The 23,725-nt window shown below is 44.2% G+C and overlaps 1 protein-coding gene across 1 annotated transcript in view; it reads right to left on the bottom strand.

Annotated features, from left to right (window-relative positions):
- Positions 1–5,259: 5,259 nt before the first annotated feature.
- The window catches only part of LOC147685071 (uncharacterized), a 98,708-nt gene continuing 80,242 nt past the window's right edge, over positions 5,260–23,725 (bottom strand). The window contains exon 2 of the mRNA XM_086940953.1: positions 5,260–11,672. Coding sequence (XP_086797079.1) covers positions 8,344–11,672 — 3,329 coding nt within the window. The 3' untranslated portion in view covers positions 5,260–8,343. The remainder of the gene's footprint in view (positions 11,673–23,725) is intronic.

The raw sequence follows: 23,725 nt of genomic DNA, 5'->3' as shown, positions 1-23,725 counted from the left end.
GTACCTGCTGAGCAGGTCGGCTACTTGATTGTCCTTGCCCGGGAGGTGCTCTGCCATAAGAAACATGTTCCTTTGAATGGCCCACTTCCACATTGCTTGAGCTAGGTGCGACAGCTGTGGAGAGTGTGTTCCTCCCTGTTTTTGAATGTAATACATAGCTGCCATGTTGTCCGTCCGGATCAACACAGTCTTGTTGCATAAGTGTGTCTTGAATGCTTTCAGAGCTAGAAAGATAGCCATCAGCTCCAGAAGGTTGATGTGCATCTTCTTTTGTTGTACAGTCCATAGTCCCTGTACTGTGTAATGTAGGACATGGGCTCCCCATCCTAGTAGGGATGCGTCCGCGGTTAACACTATTTGTGGGCCAGGCTCTTGGAACAGTCGTCCTTTGCAAAGGTTTTGTGGATTCCACCAATGCAGAGAGTTGTATGCCCGACTGGTCACCAACACTAGGTCTTGTAATTGCCCTTGAGCCTGGTTCCACTGCCTTGCTAGACACTCTTGGAGAGGACGCATGTGTAGTCTGGCATGAGGGACTATGAATTTGCACAAGACCATCATGCCTATCAGTTGCATAAACACTCGAGCTGGTAGTGAGTGTTGGGGGCTGAATTTTTGGATTAGTGCTTGCATGCTGTTGATGCGTGCTGCATTGGGGTATGCTTTTGCTGCCAGTGTATCTATAGTTGCTCCCAGGTATTGTTGTACATGGGGGGGTTGTAGATGTGACTTTGGGTAGTTTAGCGAGAAGCATAAACTGTGCAGGAGATGGATGGTTTTTGACATGTGGTTGGCACACCGCTGGGCCGATGGCGCGTGTATTAGCCAATCGTCTAGATATGGATACACATGGATGTGTTGCCTTCTGAGATGTGCCGCCACTGTAGCTAGACATTTGGTGAAGACGCGTGGAGCTGTTGTGACACCAAATAGTAGTACTTTGAACTGGTAGTGCTGTCCCTGTATGGTGAACCTGAGATACTTTCTGTGAGCAGGGTGTATTGGTATATGAAAGTATGCGTCTTTGAGGTCTAGAGTTGCTAGAAAGTCTCCCTTGCGGAGCAATGGTAAGACTTGCTGGAGAGTGAGCATATGAAAATGCTCCGACAAAATATACAGGTTGAGGGGCCTGAGAGACCCGTCCTTCTTTGGAATTAGGAAGTATAGGGAGTATACTCCTGTCCCCTGATGTTGTAGTGGGACTGGTTCTATGGCCCCCTTTTGCAGCATACGGATGACCTCTTGCTGCAGTAGTGTTAGATGTTCCTGTGACATTGGACAGTTCACGGGTGGTATGTTGGGTGGGGTTGAGGCGAGTTCTAGGCAATAGCCATGTTGGATAATTTGCCTGACCCATTTGTCTGTTGTGATATGTAACCAGATTGGCAGAAATTGTTGTAGTCTTCCCCCGATTGGTGTTATATGGTCTGGGGCAGTGCCAGGAAGTCACTGTTAGGTGTTAGTGGAGGATCTATTTGCATTGCCTCCACGACCCCTTCCTTTGGTGTTATTGCCCCTGTATCCACCCCTGTTGGTGTTTTTGTTGTACGTGGATTGAGCGTTAGCTTTGTAGGTGGAGGATTGCTGTGATGTATTACTTCTGGCTCCTCCTCAATAATTGGAGCGGCGAAAGGAGCCCCGGTGTTGTTGGGACTGGAGAGCTCCCATGGACTTCGCTGTTTCCGCATCCTTTTTCATTTTGTCCAGAATTGAGTCAACTGCTGGACCAAATAAAAAGTCTGGGTTGATGGGCTGATTAAGAATAGTGGATTGGACTTAATTCTTAAAACCTGATATGCGAAGCCATGCGTGGCGCCTTAGCAGCACGCTTGTATTGATGGATCTGGCAGCTGTATCAGCCGCGTCTAGAGCACATTTAATTGAGGCATTGGTGATGAGCTTCCCTTCTTATATTAGTTCATCTGCCTGCTGTTTATAAGGGTCAGGTAAGTGTTGGAGAATTTCTTCCAAGCTGTCATAATGCGCCCTGTCGTATCTGGCCAGCAAGGCCTGTGTATTGGCAATTCTCCAAGAGTTTGCTGCTTGAGCTGCTACTTTCTTGCCTGATGCCTCAAAGATTTTTGACTCCTTGTCTAGAGGAGCAGCCTCTCCGATAGTCTGGGAGTTAGCCCTCTTACGTGCGTTGGACACCACTAGGGAGTCCAGGGGTAGCTGCCCTTTTATGTATGTAGGATCAATAGGTGCAGCCCTATATTTCTTCTCAATTCTAGGGTTAATGACCCGTGCCCTAGCAGTGTCTTTAAAAATGTCATGTGCATGTTTTAAGACGCCCTTTAACATGGGGAGTGTCTTGACATGTCTCTCAGATGTTGTGAGTGTATCAAAGAGAAAGTCTTCTTCAATAGCGTCAGAGTGCATATCTACGTTATGGTAGGTAGCTGCTCTATCAAGTAAAGAATGAAAAGCCACTGTATCTTCAGTGGGTGATGGCTTAGTTGGGTAAACTGCTGGTTCTGTAATGGGAAGAGTCCCTTCATTATCTGGTTCTCCTCCTGCACCCCATGGCTGTAGGTTGGGTTCTTCAGTTGGGTTTTGTGGATAACCAAACCCCACATCTGCATCCTGATCTTCATCTGGGTTATATTCAGGTGATGTTGGGGCATATGGGGTTGTAGGCATGGCTGGATTGATAGGTTCAAAAAGGATAGGAGAGGTAGCACAGTCTTGTTTCTTTTTGAGTGGTATTCTAGGAAAGTCTGCTATTGGCAGAGGTCTTTTCTTTTTTGTGTACACAGTCACTTTGCCAGTTGATGGGTCAGTATACAGCTTGGACTGGTCCTCTGTGGAGGGGTCTGGGTGAATAAGCTCTTCCGTCACAGTCCTTGCCTTCGGTGCCTTAGCCTTTGGTTGGCCTGATTTTGGGTCTGTAGGTTTATTGGCTTCGACCGCTTTTGGTGGTTGGATGGGTCTCTGATGTTTATCGACCCCATTTTTTTCGGCTCAGCTGGCTTCACCACCTTTTTCGGACCGAGCGGTTTGGTTGCGACAGTCTCGTTAGGTGTTTTAGGAGTATGTTGTTTTGGCTCGATGCCTTTTTTCGGTTCGAGGGGCTTCGGCTCGACCGCTTTGTTTTTGTCCACAGTAGGTTTCACTTTCGGTTGGACGTTAGGTTTTGGGCGTCGGCCTTTTACTTTCGTCGACAGTCTTTTTCCCTTTGTCGAAATTTGAGTCTTGTTTTCTCGATTCGACATGCTTTGGTTTAGAGGTTGATTCAACGTGCCTTTGCTTTGGCGTCGGATCGACTTGTTTGGGCCGCAAGGTGGACTCGACGGCTTTCGGCTTCGAGCTCGACTCGACGAGTTTTGTCTTCGATGTCGACTCGACGGTCTTTGGCTTTGAAGGTTGTTTTGGGACTACGGCCTTCGGCTCGAGGACCTTTTGCTTAACTTCTTTTGGATCGACGACATTTGGTCCGAAGACGGTGTTGTCGATGAGTTTTGGTTTCAATGGAACCGGTGCCGTATGGCGTGTCTCAAAAAACTTTTCGAATATGTTCTTAGCCGGGCTGTATGGCGGGGCTGTAGAACGAAAATGTTGATTTTGGCTAAGGCCCACTGGCGATGCCTCGACCTGAGTCTCTAATATTGGTGTAGTGTCTATATGGGGCGGTGTACTCACGGTTCGCCCCTCGTCGTTATCGGAGTCGTCTTCGACAGCTACGATGTCGTCTTGATCGTATTCTTCGAGATCGACGATGTCTTCGTCTTCTTCGAAGTAGTTTTCGGAGTCGTGCTCAGAGTATTGTTGTACGTCTTGATCCGATTCTTCGGCGCTACCTAGTTCTTCCTCATCGTCGAAGATGTTATCTGGTTCTGGCGCCGACCTCTGCATTTCTTGCCTTGCTGCCCATCGATTCCGGATAGTCTTTTTTGACCGGAACTGGGCACAAGCTAGGCAACTATCTTCCTTGTGGTCCGGAGATAGGCATTTGTTGCACAAGGGATGCTTATCAGTGTGCGGGAACTTTGAGTTGCACTGCGGACAGTATATAAATGGACTTCGTTCCATCGACAGTCGGTCCACGTGGAGTCGAGAAGGCCTCACGGCCCGATTCGACGACCGGAGTGCAATAGATGTTTCTGAAGAGTCTCTGTACCGAGCGCAAAACAATACCGACGGAACCGAAGGCCTTTTGACCCTAAAGAAGAGTTAGTCAATTCCGAACTTGAAGTGTAGGAAAGTACATCCGAACCCAATGGTGGAAAAAAACAATCTGAGGATGGAGAGGATGCCCATTCGCACTGTAGTCCAAGGGAGGAGCCACCTATCTCGTGATACTTCGAAGACTCTTCCAGGACAACAACATGCAATCATCCGGACCCAACACTAGGCGGCGATCTATGCACAGATATGAATTCAGCAGCCCACATGCCTCGAACCTACAGTTTATACATTGATGTACATTTAATTTTAACTAAAAAAGGCAGCAATATCTATAGGTAGCATATTTACTTCTGAAAGACTGGTTTCCTCTTTTGGATATGTTTTTCACACAACCCTGTGCACTGACAGAGGTGTTCGTAATTTATGAACATTAAAGATGCCATAATCTAGAATGAGACATTCACCCACTGCAAACCCAATGCCCCACATATACCTGCATGCATCATGCATTTTGTCAGCACCAAATTAAATCTGTAGGGACAGATTTCACAGGAAGTGCACATTTTGTTTCAAATCAAAAAAAACACAAAGAATGTTTTTGCTCTCATTATATTTATATCATCCTTAATATAGATTATTTTACAGGTTCATGTTTACTTCCAAGTTGTGTTGCAATTTAACTTTGTACATCCGCACACAAAAAAAGTTCTACAACAATCTTCTGTAGTGCTTCTAAGTATATATATATATATATATATATATATATATATATATATATATATATATATATATATATATATATATATATATATAACTTTTTACCTTGCTTTTTCTATCTGGAACACAGCTGCCTTGAAGATTTGTCCTAAGCAACAATTGCCACTATCGTCATGGAAGCTGCTTCAAATTAACTCCATGGAGTGGGGCAGGAAATTCTTAGGGTCCTTTTACCAATATAATTCATGAAAATGTTATTTGTAAGAGCAGGGGATGAATGATAACAAATGCTATGATTTAAAACAAAAAGAAATCACTATTACCTCTATGGTTCCACTCTCCTGAGTACACTGTTTGTGCTTTCACTTATCAGATGTCCTCTCGGATACTACCAAAGAAAACAAAATATAGAACTACTAAAGCTGTGGATTAATTCATTCTTCTTAAAAATTAAGAAAATAATCATGCACAGACCTAAAATATTTATATGTAGAAATAACTTAAACAGTGAATGCGACTGCATGAACCATGGCAAGGGTTGAGTTAAAGTGAAATGTTACAGGACCAGCTCATTTTCTTCCACCTAAAGATACAGCACACCCTGGGAAATAGCTATGTATACTGGCAAATTAGAACTGGTTTGTGAGGTACCAACAAATGACCTCAGGAGAGTTACCGATACACAAAAAATAAGGAAATGTATTCTCATTTGCCTGTGTAGCTGGCCACTGCATAGACAAGTAGAGCAGGACTGTTAATGAAAATGTATCCTGTTAATTATTTGGGAAGATAGATAATAACAAAGATTATGGAAAGGCTGGAAAACTGCACTATGTGGAAGAAATTATTCTTCTGTAAAAAAAATCAAGTGCCCCCTGCACATGAAAACAATGAAATGCATTTGCCTTAGGGCTAACACACTTTTAAAAACAATGTAAACATTTATGGAAATAAAACACCTGTACGGCAATGGCTTATGGTTAATCTCAAAAGAAAACAGCAAGGTATTGTTACCTATGAACAAGTTTTAAAAGAACTTGAACAGGCTCTACACCCATTTCTTTACACTGAAGATGCTCCACTGGAGACATCACGCTAACATATTTCAAAAGATGTTTTTTCTAGGTGGCTGGCACATCTACTGTAAAAGTAATTTCTCCAAATATTCTCGAATCGTTGTGTAGCCAAGAAAGAACTGCAAACATGCATGATTTCTTCAAAGTCAAAAAACATGTCAGCACCAATGAGACATTTTATGTACATCTATCGGGCCTAATTTTATAAAGCAACACCATGAAGATGTAAGACTTTCCAGCAATCATTGCAGGTGCACAGTAGCCTATGCACATTTTACGTGAATTCAGTGTTTGTGAAATGTTCAAGATTAAGTACATTGAAAAGGGCCTCTAACTAATCATAGAGCAAGGGCAGCACGGGAGTGGGAAACACACGCTTTTCTACAGTTGCTCTCTAAATTTACCCAACTATCCACAGTATCATCATCTGTGGTAAATGTAAAGTTTGGGAGAAATGCCCAAATCTATGACTAATACTGCCAGATGTGATGCAGTTTTCAAGACAGTGTCCATATGGCCAGTTGACCAAGACTATCACACCAATTTCACAAAAAACCCTTCAACAATAGTCTGAATAAAATCTTAGTGCACATGGACAGAAGGTTTAAGTCTTAATTGCTTAATAAAATTCTGTCAACTTGCACATTCCTAAAATTGCTGGGATCAACAAAAATGCCAATTTAATTGCAGAGAAGGAGGAACAGAAAGTGGGATTCTGCACATAGAGCCAATAAAAAAACAAATTCTGTACGTTTGTAGATTCTTCTCTTTCCAGAAAAAAAACAAGGTTGGTTTTGTTGCGAAAGATACTGGAGAGCATTCCCTCACCTAATAAAGATTAACCTACATGGCCTTGTTGTTAGAACTGAAATGACAAACGATGAATTCATTCCATTCAAAGGACAGAGTGTTCAGATCTAAACTGAAAAAAGCAGAAAATACTCAATTTGATTTCAGAAGACCAAGGAACATGCTGCAGATTTCATTTTGAATATTACATATGTAGACATTTGCTACTGCAACTACAACTTGGCAGTGAGAGCATTTGCTAAGTCTGGGGAAGAAACAGTGATGAGACAGAAATGAATGCTACAAGTGAAGAAACAAGAGCTATGGAAAAGAAAGCTCAAAGTTCCGTTCGGGAGTCTAAGGAAATGGGTGTAAACAAGGAACACTAGGACTGTCTTTGGTAGCAAGTCCCAAAAACCCAGAAAAAGTTGATTGTGCACGTTTGTTGCATTGTGAAAGGCCTCATTCTGATAAAGTGGTTCCAGAAGTTTTGTTACTTGTATTGCTATAAATATTTGAAAAGTCACAATGACAGGAAAGAGACAGTCATTATAAGTTGTATGTGCGAAGTACTATAGCTCTATAAAAAAAAACTATGACCACCAGTGATCACAAGACCGAGACTAGAGTTAAAATTTCCACAAGAATATTCCTCTCCGTTACGGAAGTAGTTTCATTAATGGCATGCAATTTGTCAGCCATATATGGGAGATGAACAAATGAGTGCCTGCTCTTGCATCATCCAAGTGGGGAAGGAAGTAACTTAGGTCATTAAACCTTTAATAAAGAAAATGTCAAGGGAAAAACTTTCCCTTAAAAATAAACCAGTTGTTTACTTGTTTTCATAGTTAACTATTCCTTTGGCTAACAGCTCGACCAAAAACCAACTTCATATCTAAATTCTAATGTACTGGGCCTAAGGACAAGTATGTCAATTACATTCAGAACTCCTTTTTGGCTATACTTTTGTACCAGGGACACCTTTTCACAAACCAAAATCTCTCCAGTTCTTTTATGCAGAAAACTAAAAAAGGGACCAACCAGGATTTGGTAACCAATGGTCATTCACAAAGCACGGTTTCATGGCAGAACCCTTTCATAAATCAGTATGTTCTGTTTGCTCTTGCTGTATCAGACTTTTCTCTACTCTACCAGAGAGCACAGAACAACGAAATATAGGGGCATAGACTGCGCAGTTCACACCAAGCACCATCCTTCTCAGAAGACATGGCTCTCAATCATCCTTGCGAGAAGGTATGAAAGTTATCTCACAAGCAAAAGCAGTACAAATCACAACAACATCTTGGAGTTTCATCTGCAGTTTCTGCTAAGGAGGACAATGTAGGAGGAAAATTAGATTTTTAGTATATTATTCAGGCATCCCCTCTCTGTTCCAATTGCACAGTAGCCTGATGGCACAAAAAGACTGTGTTGTTTGGACTTTGGATTTTTAGACATATTACATACATGCATGCATGTTTAACATACACCCTCTGCTTTTGCAGACAGAAAGCCTACATTTTCTTCAACCATGTAACCCACTGCGTTTACAGTACAAATTCAGAGCATCATACAGTCTAAAGATGGACACAGTCATTCTTCTGAAATGTTTCTATTGCATTCAGAGTCTACAGCATCATTTCACAGTTTTACTTCCAAACTTTCTTTGTCTCAGCTTTTGAACAGGGTCTTTAGAATGGACACGCTGGTGGTTTACAAGATGCTGCTTCTGGCTGAAACCTTTACCACATTCACTGCAGCTGAAAGGTTTCTCACCAGTGTGCCGTCTCTGATGCCTTGTCAGATTGGTCTTCTGATTGAAGGTTTTCCCACAATCATTGCACTTATATGGTCTCTCTCCTGTGTGTTTTCTCTGGTGGATAAGGAGAGAAGAACGCCAATTGAACTTCTTCCCACATTCATTGCAGATCAGCTCCCTTTCTTCACGAGGGACTTTCGGACGAGGATTACGCTTTCTTTCTAGCCCAAAGACTGCCTCACTTTCAGGATAGTCACTCTCTCCAAAGTGAGTCCTTCTATGAGCAAGGAAGGGCTGCTTGTGACTAAAATATTCACCACATTCAGAGCAGTAATATCTCCGCTTTCCTATAAAACAGTTTGGAGTGGTGAGGAGGTTTGAGCTCTCCTTTAACCTCTCCACCCATTCTGTCCAAGAAATTGGTTTTCCACCTTCCTGAGTTTTAGGAGGTATTTTATCATCAACATTTTTATCATTTTCATTTAGTCGATGTATAGAGTGTAGTCTCTGGTGCTTTAAGAGATTAGGCTTCTGGCTGAAGCTTCGCCCACATAAACTACAGGAATACGGCCTCTCTCCAGTGTGTGTCCTGTGGTGTATAATTAGGTTTTGTTTGCAAGTAAAACTTTTTCCACAGAGTGTGCAGGGAAATGGTTTTTCACCAGTATGAATTCTTTGGTGAGTAATGAGAGTTTGCTTCTGAGAAAAGCTTTTCCCACACTGCTCACATGGGAAGGACCGATCCTGTGAGTGAGTTTCCTGATGTGTTAAAAGATTGGTCTTACGACGAAAGCACTTCCCACACTCGTCACATTTGTACGGTTTTTCTTCAACATGAATTTTTTGGTGGGAAACCAAGTGTTGCTTTTGGATGAAACTTTTATCACATTCCGTACAGTTGAATGGCCTCTCCCCTGTATGATACCGCCGATGTCTCAAAAGATTGGGCTTTTGGTTAAATGTTTTTCCACAATCAGGGCATGAAAATGGCCTCTCACCGGTATGGGTTCTACGGTGGCCTATCAAAGCTTGCTTTTGAGAAAAGTGTTTTCCACATTCATGGCACTGATAGGGTTTTTCACCAGTGTGGACCCTCTGGTGGTTGGTTAACGTGGACCACCAATGGAAGCTTTTGCCACAAATGTTACAGATGAACTCTCGCTGACCTGGAAATGCTTTCATTTTTCTCCGGAAGAAACCTTTCTTCTCACTTTTTATGTGTTTTCCAAGCAACATATGAAGGTTTTGCTCTGAGCCCACATCTACCCCACCTTCAATTTTCAAATACAATGCTTCTGCAGCATGATTTCTTTGGTGTTTTACAAGACTTGCCTTTTGCTTGAAGCTTTTTCCACATTCAGTACAAGGGAAAGGTCTTTCTCCTGTGTGAGTTCTTAGATGTGTCCTCAAATGTGGCTGCTGGATAAAGCTCTTCCCACATACTGTGCAAGCGAAAGGTCTCTCACCTGTATGGATCCTCTGATGAGTAATAAGAGTTTGTTTGTGGTGGAAAACTTTGTGGCATTCAGAGCATGGGTAGTCCTGTTTAACCAGAGGGGCTCTTGGTCTCCGGCTAACTCGTTTCTGCTGGCATTTAATCCAGGCAAATGGTTTTACATCTTCCCCTTCAGCTACCTCTTCCTTCACACACGTACCACATACACACACTTTTTCCCCCGTATGGATCCTTTGATGCTTTTTCAGGCTTGCGTTTTGACTGAAACTTTTCCCACATTCGTTACAAGTATAAGGCTTCTCTCCAGTGTGCCTTTTTCGATGTGTGATGAGATTTGGCCTCCATCGGAAACATTTCCCGCACTCGAGGCAGGCATAGGGCTTCTCTCCTGTGTGAATTCTCTGGTGAGAAATTAGAGTTTGCTTCTGGGTAAAGTTCTTTCCACAATCAGTACACCCAAACCGTCTCCCACCCGTAATAGGCTCCTTAAACACAATGAAGTTACCTAAAATCTCACTGCGCCTGCAGGGCTTTTCACCAGTATGAATTTTTTGATGGGACACAAGATGCTGCTTCTGAATGAAGGATTTCCTGCATTCAGTACAGTGATAAGGTCTCTCTCCGGTGTGGTTTTTCCTATGCCTTAAAAGGTTAGGCTTCTGATTAAAGCTTTTTCCACAATCGGGACACCTATAAGGTCTCTCTCCAGTGTGAATTCTCTGATGACTTGTTAAAGCAGACCACCAACGAAAACTTTTCCCACAGACATTGCATATGAACTGCCTCTCACCTGAGCGGGACCGTGGATTTCTTCGGACAGAAGAAAAGAGATAGGATCGCTCTCTAGTATGATTTATCTGGTGCTTTACAAGGTTGGACTTCTGTGTGAAACTTTTACCACATTCAGTACATGAAAAAGGCCTCTCTCCAGTGTGAACTCTTCTGTGTGTCTGCAGATGCTGCTTCTGAATGAACTTTTTCCCACACTCCATGCACTGAAACGGCCTCTCACCTGTGTGAATCCGCAGATGGTTTATAAGGATCTGTTTGTTGCTGAACACCTTCACACATTCAGTGCAATTGTACGTTTTTTTCTCCTTTGGAGCACAGAGTCCATGCTCACCCCGAATTCGCTTGACTTTTTCTTTACCTTCTGCGGTGTGTGTCCTTTGGTGGGTTCTAAGATTTGCCTTTTGGCTGAATCTTTTACCACACTCTGTGCATCCATAGGGTTTCTCACCAGTGTGAGTTCGGGTGTGCGTGATGAGGTTCTGCTTACAACTAAAGCGTTTCTCACACACTGTACATATGTACGGTTTCTCTCCTGTATGAAGCCTCTGGTGGGTGATGAGATTGGGCTGCTGCCGAAAACATTTTCCACATTCCTTACATTTATATGGTTTCTCTCCTGTGTGGATTCTCTGATGTGTTTGGAGAGAGTGCTTCTGGCGAAAGTGTTTCCCACAGTCAGTGCAAACAAACTGACCAGGCAAGTTCCGCTGATGTTGTTGCAAGATTGCATTTGTGATTTCACGAAAACTGCTATCCAATTCAGTCAATTCTTCAAACTGGAATCCCAAGTTTCCTTCTAGGGGATCAGTGGCAGTCTGATGGTTACTTCCATGTATGTTCTGGTTTGCTGCTGGATAACAATTTTCTGGAAGTTCCTGCAACGTTTTTAGCAGGTCTTGCTGCTGAAGAAAGGAATCTTCATCTTGTTCTGCCCTCACATCATTTTGTGACACTTGACCTGCGAAATTTAAAAACAAGAAATACAACCATTATTTTTACTTGAGAGATCTACAAAGAAAACACAACTTTAAACTGTAATGCAGATTAAAACAAATGAACAAGCGGGTATGTGAGTGGGCAAACAAAGGCATAATATCCAGGTATGTGTAGTATGTTTCAGACATTTGAAGGTCATCAAGGAGTTAGGCAGCAATGTAAGAAATTATAGAAGTACTTCCCAACATACAGTAAAATGCATCCATCAATAAATAATTTTTCCCACCAGATTGCTGAAGGATTAATTAAGGTGTATATCCTAGAGGGCATATTGGCCCTGAAAGAAGGTGTATTATGGAATGTTCTGGTTGAAAGGCCACATATTTCAGAATTCAAGAACTGAGAAAGTGACTATAAACTGCAGGGGATGGTCCTTTCAGGCTTTAGGAGCGAGGTAGAAGTTATAACCGCTTGTTCTGCATATTCTGGGGGGATGTGTGTAATTAGGAGTCCGGATGAGCAGAGGTATGCAGGGCTCATGTAATGTAAGGCTTTGAATGTGTGAATGAGTACCTTGAATATTGCTTGTTTGTGGATGGGGAGCCAGTAGAGCTCCTTGAGGTGAGTGGTAATGTGTGTACTGGGAGGGTGAGGGCGAGTTCTGTATGGTCTGATCAGTTAAATGTTGATTCTGGCTTATCAAGTAATTCCATAGTCCAGTTTGCTAGTCACAAGAGCCTGAATAACGGATCTTCAGGTGCTGGTAGTGAGCAGTTTAAACATCTTCTTCAGCATCTTTAGTGTGATGAAGCAGGTGGCAGCAACTTAATTGACTTGGCCAGTCACTTTTGTTTTGTCCATGTTTAACCTGTGTCAGTTGCCATTCTTTCATTCAGCAACTTCGGTCCTGCAGGCAAAGAAATTGGTCAGGGTGTTCAGTATCTTGTCTGAGACAAAAAGTATAAACTGGACGTTGTCAGTTAATAAAACGTTAATTTCTTGGTGCGGATGATGTTTGTGATCTGGGTTATGCAGATGTTAAAAAGAGTAGGGGTGAGTGATGACCCTTGACAAACTAAGTGCAGCCTGGAAGGAGCATATCCATGGAAGTGCGGGTCCTTGAATGCAGGCTTTGTGCAGTCGTCAGATTAGAAAGGGGTGGGGGATGGTGTGGAGCGTGGGGTCCAGGAGGAGGAGGGCTGCAGTCTCTTCTGTGCCCACTTTCATAAGGATGTTGTCTGCTGTGGCGATGAGGACTGATTCCGTGCTGTGGCTGGGACTTGGAGCTGTTGAGGAGATAGTTTTTGTCGATATTAGTGGCTAGACATTTGATACTCATCTTCTCCAGGACTTTCACCAGTTACGATAGCAAGGAGATTGGTCGGTGTAGTTAGCTAAAATTGTTGGGTCTACTGAGGGTTTCTTGAGGAAGGGTGGAGAAGACTGATGTGTTTCCAAGCATCAGGGTATACGTCTTTGGTGATGGAGGTTTTTTGGATCTGGGTGAGTGGTGTGATGATGGGGTCATCATTTGATGAAGATATAGTGAGGACTGGGATCTGTGGGAGCTCTGGAATGAATGGACGGCATGGTAGTTGTGGTTTCTTCTGTGGTAATGACGAGTCAGGTGGTCAGAGTGGTCCCTTGGGAGTTTGCTGAGATGGGCAGTAAAACTTAGGGATGGGAAAGGACTGAAGGCTAGCCTACTTGTGGGTGGAGGGGGGTTGAAGTGGTCATAAATGCTGGCGATTTTGGTGCTAAAGAAAAAGCACCGCTTGGTGCAGATGTCCTTCGAGGGGGTGATGCTGATGGCACTAGCTGCTAATGAGTTGAAATCATTCACAAAGGCGAAAATCTCTTTTGCACTATGGGTGCTGCCTTCCATGCAGTCTGTAGGTATGGAGCGTTTGGTGACCCAGTTCTGCTTATGGTTACATCCGAGGGCGGACTTGTCGATGCTCTTGTTCGTGTCACTCTGACTTACTCTCCATCTAGGCTTGAGTTGCATGAAGTGGAGTTTGTCCGTCTTAAGCTCTTCTGTGTATACGGGTAACAGTACACAAGCGGATGTAAATTGTGTGGGTGATGCAGGAAAACCTCTAAAAAGTGCCAATGCCACTACTAAAGTTACCATTTATAGGGTGCAAAATGATCGGATCTTGGAGGACTGTAGCACTGGCAATGAGAATGATGTGAGAGTGAGGGGGTATAGCCTTTGCAACTGTGTCTGCTTTTACCACTGTGATAGGAAAAGTTATGAATTCTTGCATCCCTTGCTGGGGAGAAAATGCCACATAAAATAACATGCCAGGAGCCCACCTTTTTCATGAAGGGAAGAGAAACGGAGAGAGCAAGCAGGACCTAATCTTGGATTAAGGAATAATGTCTGCATACGACTTGGATACCACATTTACATCCTAAGGCAAAAATGCCACAAACAGTAAGGACCAATATGGTTCCAAGGCCTTTTAAAACCCCTGGCAAGGGAAAACTTAAGACTAAAACAGGGTACAGCAACAAAAAGTGAGGGACAACACCTGGTCTGTTCATTAAGGGGTAAAAGCAAAATGTTGGTAAATGGGATCTTCAAGAGCACTCCAGATAGACGATGGACCCGAGAAAATTAGTCTTATGTCCCAGACTAAAAACACACTCCACAAATCTTGAGAGAGGAGCAGAACAGCTATAGAGATAGATAAATGTAGAATTTACTGGTGGTGTTCACTCATTGAACAAGGTAGAACTTGCAATAAAGACAGCTGGACATACTGGCCTGAAGAAAGGAGAACTGCATGAAGCTAGATAGCAAGTGGCTTGAAAAATTAAAAGGTTTAAGTCTAGATCAACCATCTTCGCTGTTGATCAATGAGTGACTAATTCAAGCATGACTGATTCCTTATGAAAGTGGGAGCTAGAGGCCATGAGGCCTCTACACAAATCTTTAAGTAACCAGAAAAACGGGTGGAGTCCAAGTTAAATAATTGGGTACAGTTTAACACTTGTGTCCCAGGGCTTTCAATACTGCAGGTATTTAAAAAGGATAACTATGTACTTTCTTTATTCTCCAGACTCTCCATCAGCAGTCAGGCTTACTCTATGACATGACAGTAGGTCTGGAGTTCCAATACAGAGCAATCAAGCATAATAAAAGTAACATATTAGTGCATTTCATTTTTACACAGAAGCATTCTTCGGTTACATATAGAAAAGATGTGTCAGCTAAGAATAGATAACAGAAAAACATAGGGTTCTAAAATTTTCTGGTGATTAGAAAAGCTCAACGTTTTAACAAGAGCGAGATGAAAAAGCTACTTACAGCGGTAAAATATTTCTGGTGGGTAAATAATCCTCCTACAGATTCCTCACATTATAAATGCACCTTTCAGGGTTCAGACTAGCCAGAAAAAAAAATCCCCAGCAATTACTCTTTGACGCAGCTAGTTAGCAACACGCGTCTCCAGCGCGACTTCACCTTTGGATGTGACATCAGTAGAGTATATTCAATGCAAACTAGGGCATTTGCGTCAGTTCTTGATTTTTTTTTCCCTGCGCTTGAAAGAGGCGTGCGGAAAGGATATGGTGACCAGATGTCCTAGATTCTCCTGGAAGATACTCCTTCGGAGTTATATCCCAGCGTATTAACACTTACTCCTAATAAAATATATGTCCTGGATTTTGGTTAGCAGTTCAGGTGAGCATGTCATCATGGATTCACATCTCAGAGCCTACCACTAACTTAACCCTGTGGGCTTGTAGATGCAGCTTGACCTAACTATAAGTGAAGGGTTTCTCACGACCACAGACTTGCAAAGGTAAGATAAGTGGAATTTGAATTTGTTTGCTCAGCTGCGACACGCCCAGTCTGCTGTCCAGTTGTCAGGAGCCTTCATTTGTACCCCAGACAGTGGGGGTATTACTGTATTTTAAGAAGTGGGCATCCCTCCCCCATATGACCTAAACAAGGTTTACTCAAATATTGTTTCATTTTGGAGTTTGGCTCCCAGCCCGTTTGGCATCAGCAGACCAGGGCTGTTCTGGAGCTGCTTCTGTCAGCCAGGATTCACCGTTAGTCATCAGAGACTAGCTCTCCCAGCCTGCAAGGATCAGCACTTTAATGGCAGCATTTGCATTTCAAGTCTGGAGACGCCTCACATTTCAGCAATTTGGGCAAATGCTTAAAGAGCTACCACATGTTCTCTTTGCGGTTTGTTTGATTGCCACCTTTCTCATAAAAATCTACTGACCATTTGTTTACACATTGATATACTCGTAGGGCTAATATCTAGCTTGTGAAAAACAATTTGGATAACTGACGCAGAGGATGAATTATTCTCTGAAATAAAGTATACAGACCACGAATTCACTGAAATCTCATAGCAAATCATCTTAAAACCAAGTGTGTGTACTTCTTTCATGTATTGCAATTAATGAAGAAATCATGTTGCAAACAAATGCCTGGCAAATGTTTTTCCTCTTAGGCCCCTGAGCTGTTGTGTAAAAAGGTTCTTTATTGTTAACACTAGAAAAACATAAATTGATGACCCGAGTTCATTTGGGCATCAGTAGGACAAACAGCTGACACAGCTAAGCAGCAATGAAATATCATTTGACGATACTGAATCAAGAGCATCTCTAAATAACCTGGGACATGATAGGATTCCTTAAAAAACTGGCATTTCTGCTTGGAGAATGGTTATGCTGTAGGAGCTCATTTAGCATGCTCACTTTCTACATACTTCATGCTGGAGGCTGTCATGTTTCAACTTTCTGATGTATTACCAGATTGCATATTTTCAGAAAGGGCTTCTAGTACTATGAGGGTAACAGTTCCATTGTTTCTAGTCACTTGCTACAAAGAGAAAAACAGTTAACTTCCCTACAATTACAGCAACTTTTTCATCTTTAAAGGTACAAAGATTCAGTGTTGTGTACACCATAGGACTGCCCCAGAACATTGCTCTTTTTTAAGATCAATCAAAATCCAATTGTTTGGTGGTCCAGGAAGCCAGTCCAGATTCAGGCAATGTGGCTCTCTTGAGGAAAAAAATTGTTCAGTATGGTATTTTCGAAATAGTCTGAATTTCATGATGTGGAGCCCCACAAATATCAGAAAACAAACTAAATGCCTAGCAATCCTGGTTAGCCAGGGAACATGAATACATGATAACATACTTTTGCCTCTGTGATGCAGGTATAGCTTGTTGTGCCTTCTCCGATTTGATCTGCTATCTTTTTGTTCTTTGACTCTTTGTTTCAAGTCTCATGTCTATTAGCCATGGCCTGCAGTTTAACCGCATGCCAATATAGTAACAGTTCTAAATGTGTTCTAGGATCAGACCACTCTTAAGTGGTTTGATCTCTTCAGTTACGAACATATTTATTTGTGGAAACCCCCACTGGGGAAGTAAGGGAGGAGGACTTGTGGATGGAGTTCCCACTCGTGTATTGTTGCTGCATTTACTGGTGAGGTAGGCAAAGTCGTTGGGTGTTCCTCTAAATGGTGAGGTCGGCAAAGTCATTTGGTGTTCTATTAATAGATTAATGTTGTGATCTACAATTCAACGCAAAATGGTCTGATAGACATACCTGTTGTGAATGTGCCCCCCCTTCTGTAAATAGTACATGGTTGTCATACTGTCCGTCCACACTATGACAACCTTGTCGATCAGGTGAGGTGTGAATGCTTTCAACACCAGGTGAACAATTTGAAGCTGATGTGGAGACCCTGGACAGGGAGAGTCTGCAAGTGAGCTCCCCAGCCTGCAAGTGATGCGTCAGTTGCCAGTAACATATATATGTACAGTGGACAGCGCTAGATATAGTGATCAGGGCTGGTAAACAATGGTTCGTTTATGCAACTTGTCGACTGCGTTTCAGCCCTGTGTGCAGTGCAGGGTCTCTTTAGGACCTATGATCCTAGGGAAACCTATGAGAAGATGAGGGATAAGGTCAGTATGTGGCTCATTTTAAGCAACTGGTATTATATAGTGGAACTAAGGTTTCGTTTGTATAATCAAAACACTTGATGGCTAGGGGAGATTTAAGGACCTGCGTGAGTTGACTCCCCACCAAATAATGTATCACACAAAACAAGCCATGGGTCCAGGTTAGGAGGAGGTTAGTATGTCATGCAGGGGGGAATTCCCTTTTTAGGACGGTTCCCCTCACATACCAGAGGTGTCATGCTTCATCATGGGGGTGCCTCCTCACACAAAAGACCTAGTCTTTGTGTGGGCTACAACCCATCGCTGTTACAATTGTGCTTCCGGGTACGAGTAACTCAGCTGATCTGAGTTTGATTACACGCAAACGTGTACTTAAAAGAGAGCCTTTTCAGGGTGCGATTTTCCTGTCCCGGACATGCACGACGGAAGAGGACACACACCCCCTGTGGCAAGTGTTTTCGATTCCTGGGCTAATTTAAAACTCTTCTACTGAGGAGGATGCCATCCGGCTTTTTATAGGTCCCGCTGGCTTTGGCATTTCACACCGCGCCACCTACCACGGTAAAACAGCACTACCCTCTGCACCCCGCATCCTTGCACTTTATTATTTGCCAGTCGCCTTATTCTTCTAAAGAGCAGGCATCCTTTCTCCTGCCACACCATCACGCAGCCATCTGCCATCCCAGATGAACCGCCACACTCCCTCTTGCAGTTTCCCTGCCTGCCAGGCGTTGCATCGCATCCTGCAGGCTGCCCGTTTGGTACATTTTCGCCCCCCCACCCCCTCACCCCCCCACACCCATGTTAGGTTTGGGCTCCACCAGATCACACCTTGTGACACACCCTGTCACCGAGGTTGACATTTAGACCATCCAGCCTTGGTTCATCTCCCTCACAGGGCAGTCTCTTGTGGACTAGCACTATCAGCCCTAATGCGTTTATTCTTTTTCACCAGCCCCCTCCACCTACAGGCTGCTAGGCTGTAGCCCAGTTCATCGGGCGCATTACTTCACCCAGCGTGCCCGTTGTAACCGCACTGATGCTCGGGCAAGTGTTACATCGCGCACCCTTACCATCATCCTTAAGTGCTTCCCCCTTCCACTATATTCTCAAAGAGTTCCCTGAACTGTGCTCCTTTCTCTGTTGCATCGATTTTACCGGTCTATGTATGTTGACCAGGGCTGACAGATCCCAGGCATTTCGTTTGGTTGGCTCTTTTTCGTTTTTGCGCCTTTAGCCATACCTGTGACGCCCAACGACAGGGAAAGTCATCGGACAGATTATTAAGTCGCTTTTTGCTCTATCTCTAATCCCTCCCTTGGGGCTTCTTGTTTTTACAGCAACACCATTTACCTCACCCTGCAGGCTTTGGTATAAGTACCACATGGCTAATATGCCTGGACAGATGTAGTGAACTATAGAACCCACTGCGGTGAGTCACACGTTTTTGTATTTTGACACATTGATGTAAAACATATGTGTTTCAAAAAATGCTCAAATTTAGAACTTAGGAGGTTAGTAAATGTACATGAGACTTTGGTTATATATACATTGTTTATGCATTATTTTGACATACTTGCCTTTATATTTTCAATATAGGTTGCATGCAGCCCATACTGAACAGTCCGTATACTGGTTCAGTATCAAACCTTTTGATTTATTCAGGTGTTCTTCAAATTAATATTTTTTCACATACACACATTGTATAACTGCAGTAGCTGAACAAATAGACCCTGAAGAAGGCCACAACAATACCTAGGTCATCCTGGCCGAAACATGTTGGTCTAGTTACACACGTGTTTCTAATGTTGGCACGTGTGTCATCAGCTCCTCAGTGTTTTTAATCCTGACACCAGGAAGCTGAATAAAGTCACAATATAGCTAACCCTGTAGCCAGTTTTAATTAATTTTTCACAACACTGCACTTTATAGCTCCACACACACACACCGGTTCACATAGGGGTTTAGTATACCCTGCCTGATCCTAGAAAACATCCCTGAGCTCCTCCGTCGTAGAGAGGGGGTTGTAGCCCTTTCGTGTGAGGAGGCACCCCCATGATGAAGCATGACACCTGTGGTGTGTGAGGGGAACCGTCCTAAAAAGGGAATTCCCCCCCTGCATGACACACTAAACTCCTCCTAACCTGACCCGTGGCTTGTTTCGTGTGATACTTCGTTTGTATAGTACCTGAAGGGAAATGGCCCAGCTCGTGTGGACGGTGTGGCACCGTGCAAAGGATAAGAAAAAGATACTCACAAGGGTCCCAGCCGGGAGCTACACACGTGAGAAAAATGTGTAATTAGTATTCCAATAGTGGGGGTTGGAGGCATGGCATAGTATTGCAACTTGAAACAGACCTGGAACTTACCCCAAGTGTGAGGTGAGTGGTGATCCGGCTATTATGTGAATGTGCACAATGTAAGGCTCCACGTGTGCGGAGGATGGCACGATCAAAGCGCTGTCAAGACGGGTCTGTAGAGAGGGGGAGCATGTGCATTGGTAATAGTATGGGGACACTTAGTGAGGTGAACATAATAATTAAAAGCTCAGCACTTACAGAGTTCCGATGCCATTTTGACTGAGTGTGTGCTGGGATCCTGCTACCCAGGCTCCAGCTCCTGTGTTCTTTCCCAAAACTGTACCTTTGTTACCCACAATTGGCACACTTCTGGGCTACCTGTAAGTCCCTTGTAAAAGGTACCACAGGTGCCAAGGGCCTTGTGACCAGAGAGGACCTCGAAGGGCTGCAGCATATATTGTGGTACAAAAGGGGGTGGTGATGGACGGAGCATCTGAATCAATCAAACACTCACACCCAGTTAAAAGATCTGGGTTTAATCCATCACCGTTCTTTAGCCCACTCTGCCACCCCAGTTCAGACATGGCTATATGCAAATCATATAGTGGTCCATCAACACCCCCTTTTGTACCGCTTTTGGCCGCCATAAGTTTGGCAGGGTATGCTCAGACGTGAGTCCCTTGCTCACTTTGCCACTGGATTCAAGCAAGCCGGGCTGAAGACGGCTGGAATGCCAGAAACCGGTCCTCGGAAGCTTGTTTCCGGTCCAGGGAAGACATGGCTTGGCAGTTCGGGCTGGACTGTTCCCATGAGGCACAGGGTCAGACTGATTTGCATATGGCCATGTCTGAACTGGGGTGGCAGAGTGGGCTAAAGAACGGTGATGGATTAAACCCAGATCTTGACTGGATGTGAGTATTTTATTGATTCAGATGCTCCGTCCATCACCACCCCCTTTTGTACTGCAGCATATATTGTGCCACCCTCAGAAACTCCTCATCTTAACACCCCCACCCTGCCAATGCAGACTGGGTGTTTTGGTGCAGACCAAACTGAAGAGTCGACATGGCACACATCCCTGTGTGCCATGCCTCCCTACACTGCCTGTGGCAGGGGTAAGTCACCCCTCTTGCAGGCCTTACAGCCCCAAAGGCAGGGTGCACCATACCCCAGGTCAGGGCATAGCTGCATGAGTACGATGCCCCTGCAGTGTCTGTACCATTCACAACATTGTAAGTGCAGTGAAGCCATTTTGAGTACATGGGCTGGGAGTTTGTCAACACGAACTCCACAGCTCCATGATGGCTTTACTGTAGTCTGGTAAGTTTGGTATCAAACTTCCCAGAACATGAAACCCACACTGATGAGAGTGTTGCATTTAAAGAGAATTGCACACATAGGGTAGAGATGCCCCCTGAAAAACAACCAACTCTGGTGTGGTTCCTGATTGGCTCTCAGCCATCCGCCACCACCAGACAGGTTTCTGGAGCACTGGATAGAGAGCCCTCCGCTCTCTAGGTCCGGGAACGAAGCACATCCCTGGCAGAGGTGTCAGGCCTCCTCCCCCAGTATGGGCAGGGTCCTCGAAGGAGATTCAAAGGCCTACCACCATTGTTTTCTGCCCTCAGCCTTTTGCTGCTATCAGCAACTGGCTCCCACTGGTTCTGACTCCCATTTTGGGGCTGAGAACAAGCGGAAAAAACCTACAAAGGGAGGGAGGTGTTCCACCTTTGCCATCCCCACCACTCATCACAAATCTCAGTCTCCGCCATGTTGAAGATTGGAGGGGTCCCCCGATCAGGAAGAGGCCTGTGCACTTCTCCCACTGGAGGGTGGCATACTATGAGGTTTAGACACTCCAGGGAAGGGACCCATTGGTCCCAACCTGCAGACCACTGCAACGCCCCTAAATTTAGTATTTAGGGGTACCCCTGAACTTTGTCATTTCAGATTCGATGAGACAAGAAGAACCAAAGATCCGTGCTGCAGAAGAGGAGGACGATGAAAACTGCTTTGGCCCCAGCCCTACCAGCCTGGCTCCTGCTCTGAACCCCTGCGAGTTGAACCCGGTGTGGCCTGCAGCCAGTGCCTCTAAGAATCCTGTAGGTCTCCCCTGCCTTCCTAAAGAACTCCTATCTCCCGTGGACACTGGATTGTCCAATACCACCCCAAACCAGGACACTACGATGCTCGCATGGATCTACACTTCGGAACTAGGATACTTTGCCTTTTTAAGAGAAGCCATGTGGAATCAAATTTGAAATTTTAAAAACTAATGGAGAAACCATGCTCTTTCTTGATATCTCAAACTTTTCATTCTAACCAACACTACTGATGAACAAACACAGCTTATCATTTGTCCGTCCATACACCATCAGCCCTGAAGAAGTCCCTGGACGGGACGAAACGCGTTGGCTGTTTCAAAAGTTTTTTTAAAAAGAATTGAATAAAAGATCAAATTTAATACAACATCGACTCATCTTTGGAACAAGCTTTGTTTTTTGATTACCATATCATTGGTATATTTTATGTATAAAAGTGTGCTGGGCTATCTTGTATACAGGACTCCAGATCCGGCTGGACCCTTAAGTCCTCAGCACCTGATGCCCACTGCCAGAGTCCAAGTGACCCAACACCCCAGTGAGGTCCCCCAGTGATCCGGACCTGTATACCAGCGTTGGACGACCTCCACCAATCTTCCCAACACCAGCAGCCTCATTCCGGAGGGTCCCACCAACCGCGACCGGAATCAGTGGGAAGAACCCAACATGAAAGGACAACACTACACTTGCAGCTCCTGGGTACTGAGGTGCCTGACCGACTGTGCTCTGGTGTCCGGCAACTCTTCATTTTCATCCTCCAGTCATTGGTTCTCTTCGTCCAGTCTTCTGGTTCCAGCTTGCAGTCTTCCTTCGCGACCGACATACTCCATTTAAACGCATTAGGCCCTTAACACCTACTGGGCACCCTGCACCCGGCCGACCCTGAGCTGCTGAGGGTGTGGACTTGGTGCTAGCCTGGGACCCCTTTTGTCCTGATCTTAACCATAGGAGCTTGGCTCCTGAGGCTGAGTGGCCTGCCCGTCAGCAATCCTCAACCAGGGTGCCCCCTAACCCCAATGACTAACATTGGCATTCTGTACCCGGCCACCATAGTGCCGCTGGATGTGCCCCTTGAGTGCAAACCTGAACCTTGGGGAACTTTGATTCCGACCCCCAAAACTTTAATTCTGAAACCGTTTTACTCACCTGTAACTTAACACTTCGTTTTTTCCAAAGGACTGAATGGTGGGTTTTCGCTGAAAATTCATTCAAGTGTTGAACTGTCTTGTACTGCACAAAAAGTAAACATTTGCTTGCACAAGAGTTAACCTGCTTACAAGTGTCCTGTGATGTGCAAACTGTGTTAGGGGTGTGTTTCATATCAAACCAGACAGTTAATCAGGATATAATCTAAAAGTAATTCAAAGCATTTTTTAACAGTTTACAAATAGTTTTCTTCATTGAAAAAGTAATCTGAATGTTCCCTACTTATCCAGTATTCACTGTATTGCTAACAGTAACATTGTATGAGAAGTATCTAGTGTGTACAATAAATGCTTAACACTACCCTCCTGATAAGTCGGATGCTCAACCACGCTACCACAAAAGAGAGTAAGGTATTATCACCTTTAGCCTCTGCTATACATCTGGGCATCCACTGGACTATGCACACTATACCTTACTTTGGTATAGTTTACATCGACTGCACAAAAGCCGAAAATGCTGCCCCCAGCCCCCTTCTGTCCCGGACAACGCCGGGGCGGGCTGCTAGTCTTTCATATAAAAAGG

The sequence above is a fragment of the Lissotriton vulgaris genome, chromosome 10 (assembly GCF_964263255.1).
Source record: "Lissotriton vulgaris chromosome 10, aLisVul1.2, whole genome shotgun sequence".
NCBI lineage: Eukaryota > Metazoa > Chordata > Amphibia > Caudata > Salamandridae > Lissotriton > Lissotriton vulgaris.
The sequence above is the reverse complement of the archived record's forward strand: the minus strand, read 5'-3'. Positions and strand labels throughout refer to the sequence as shown.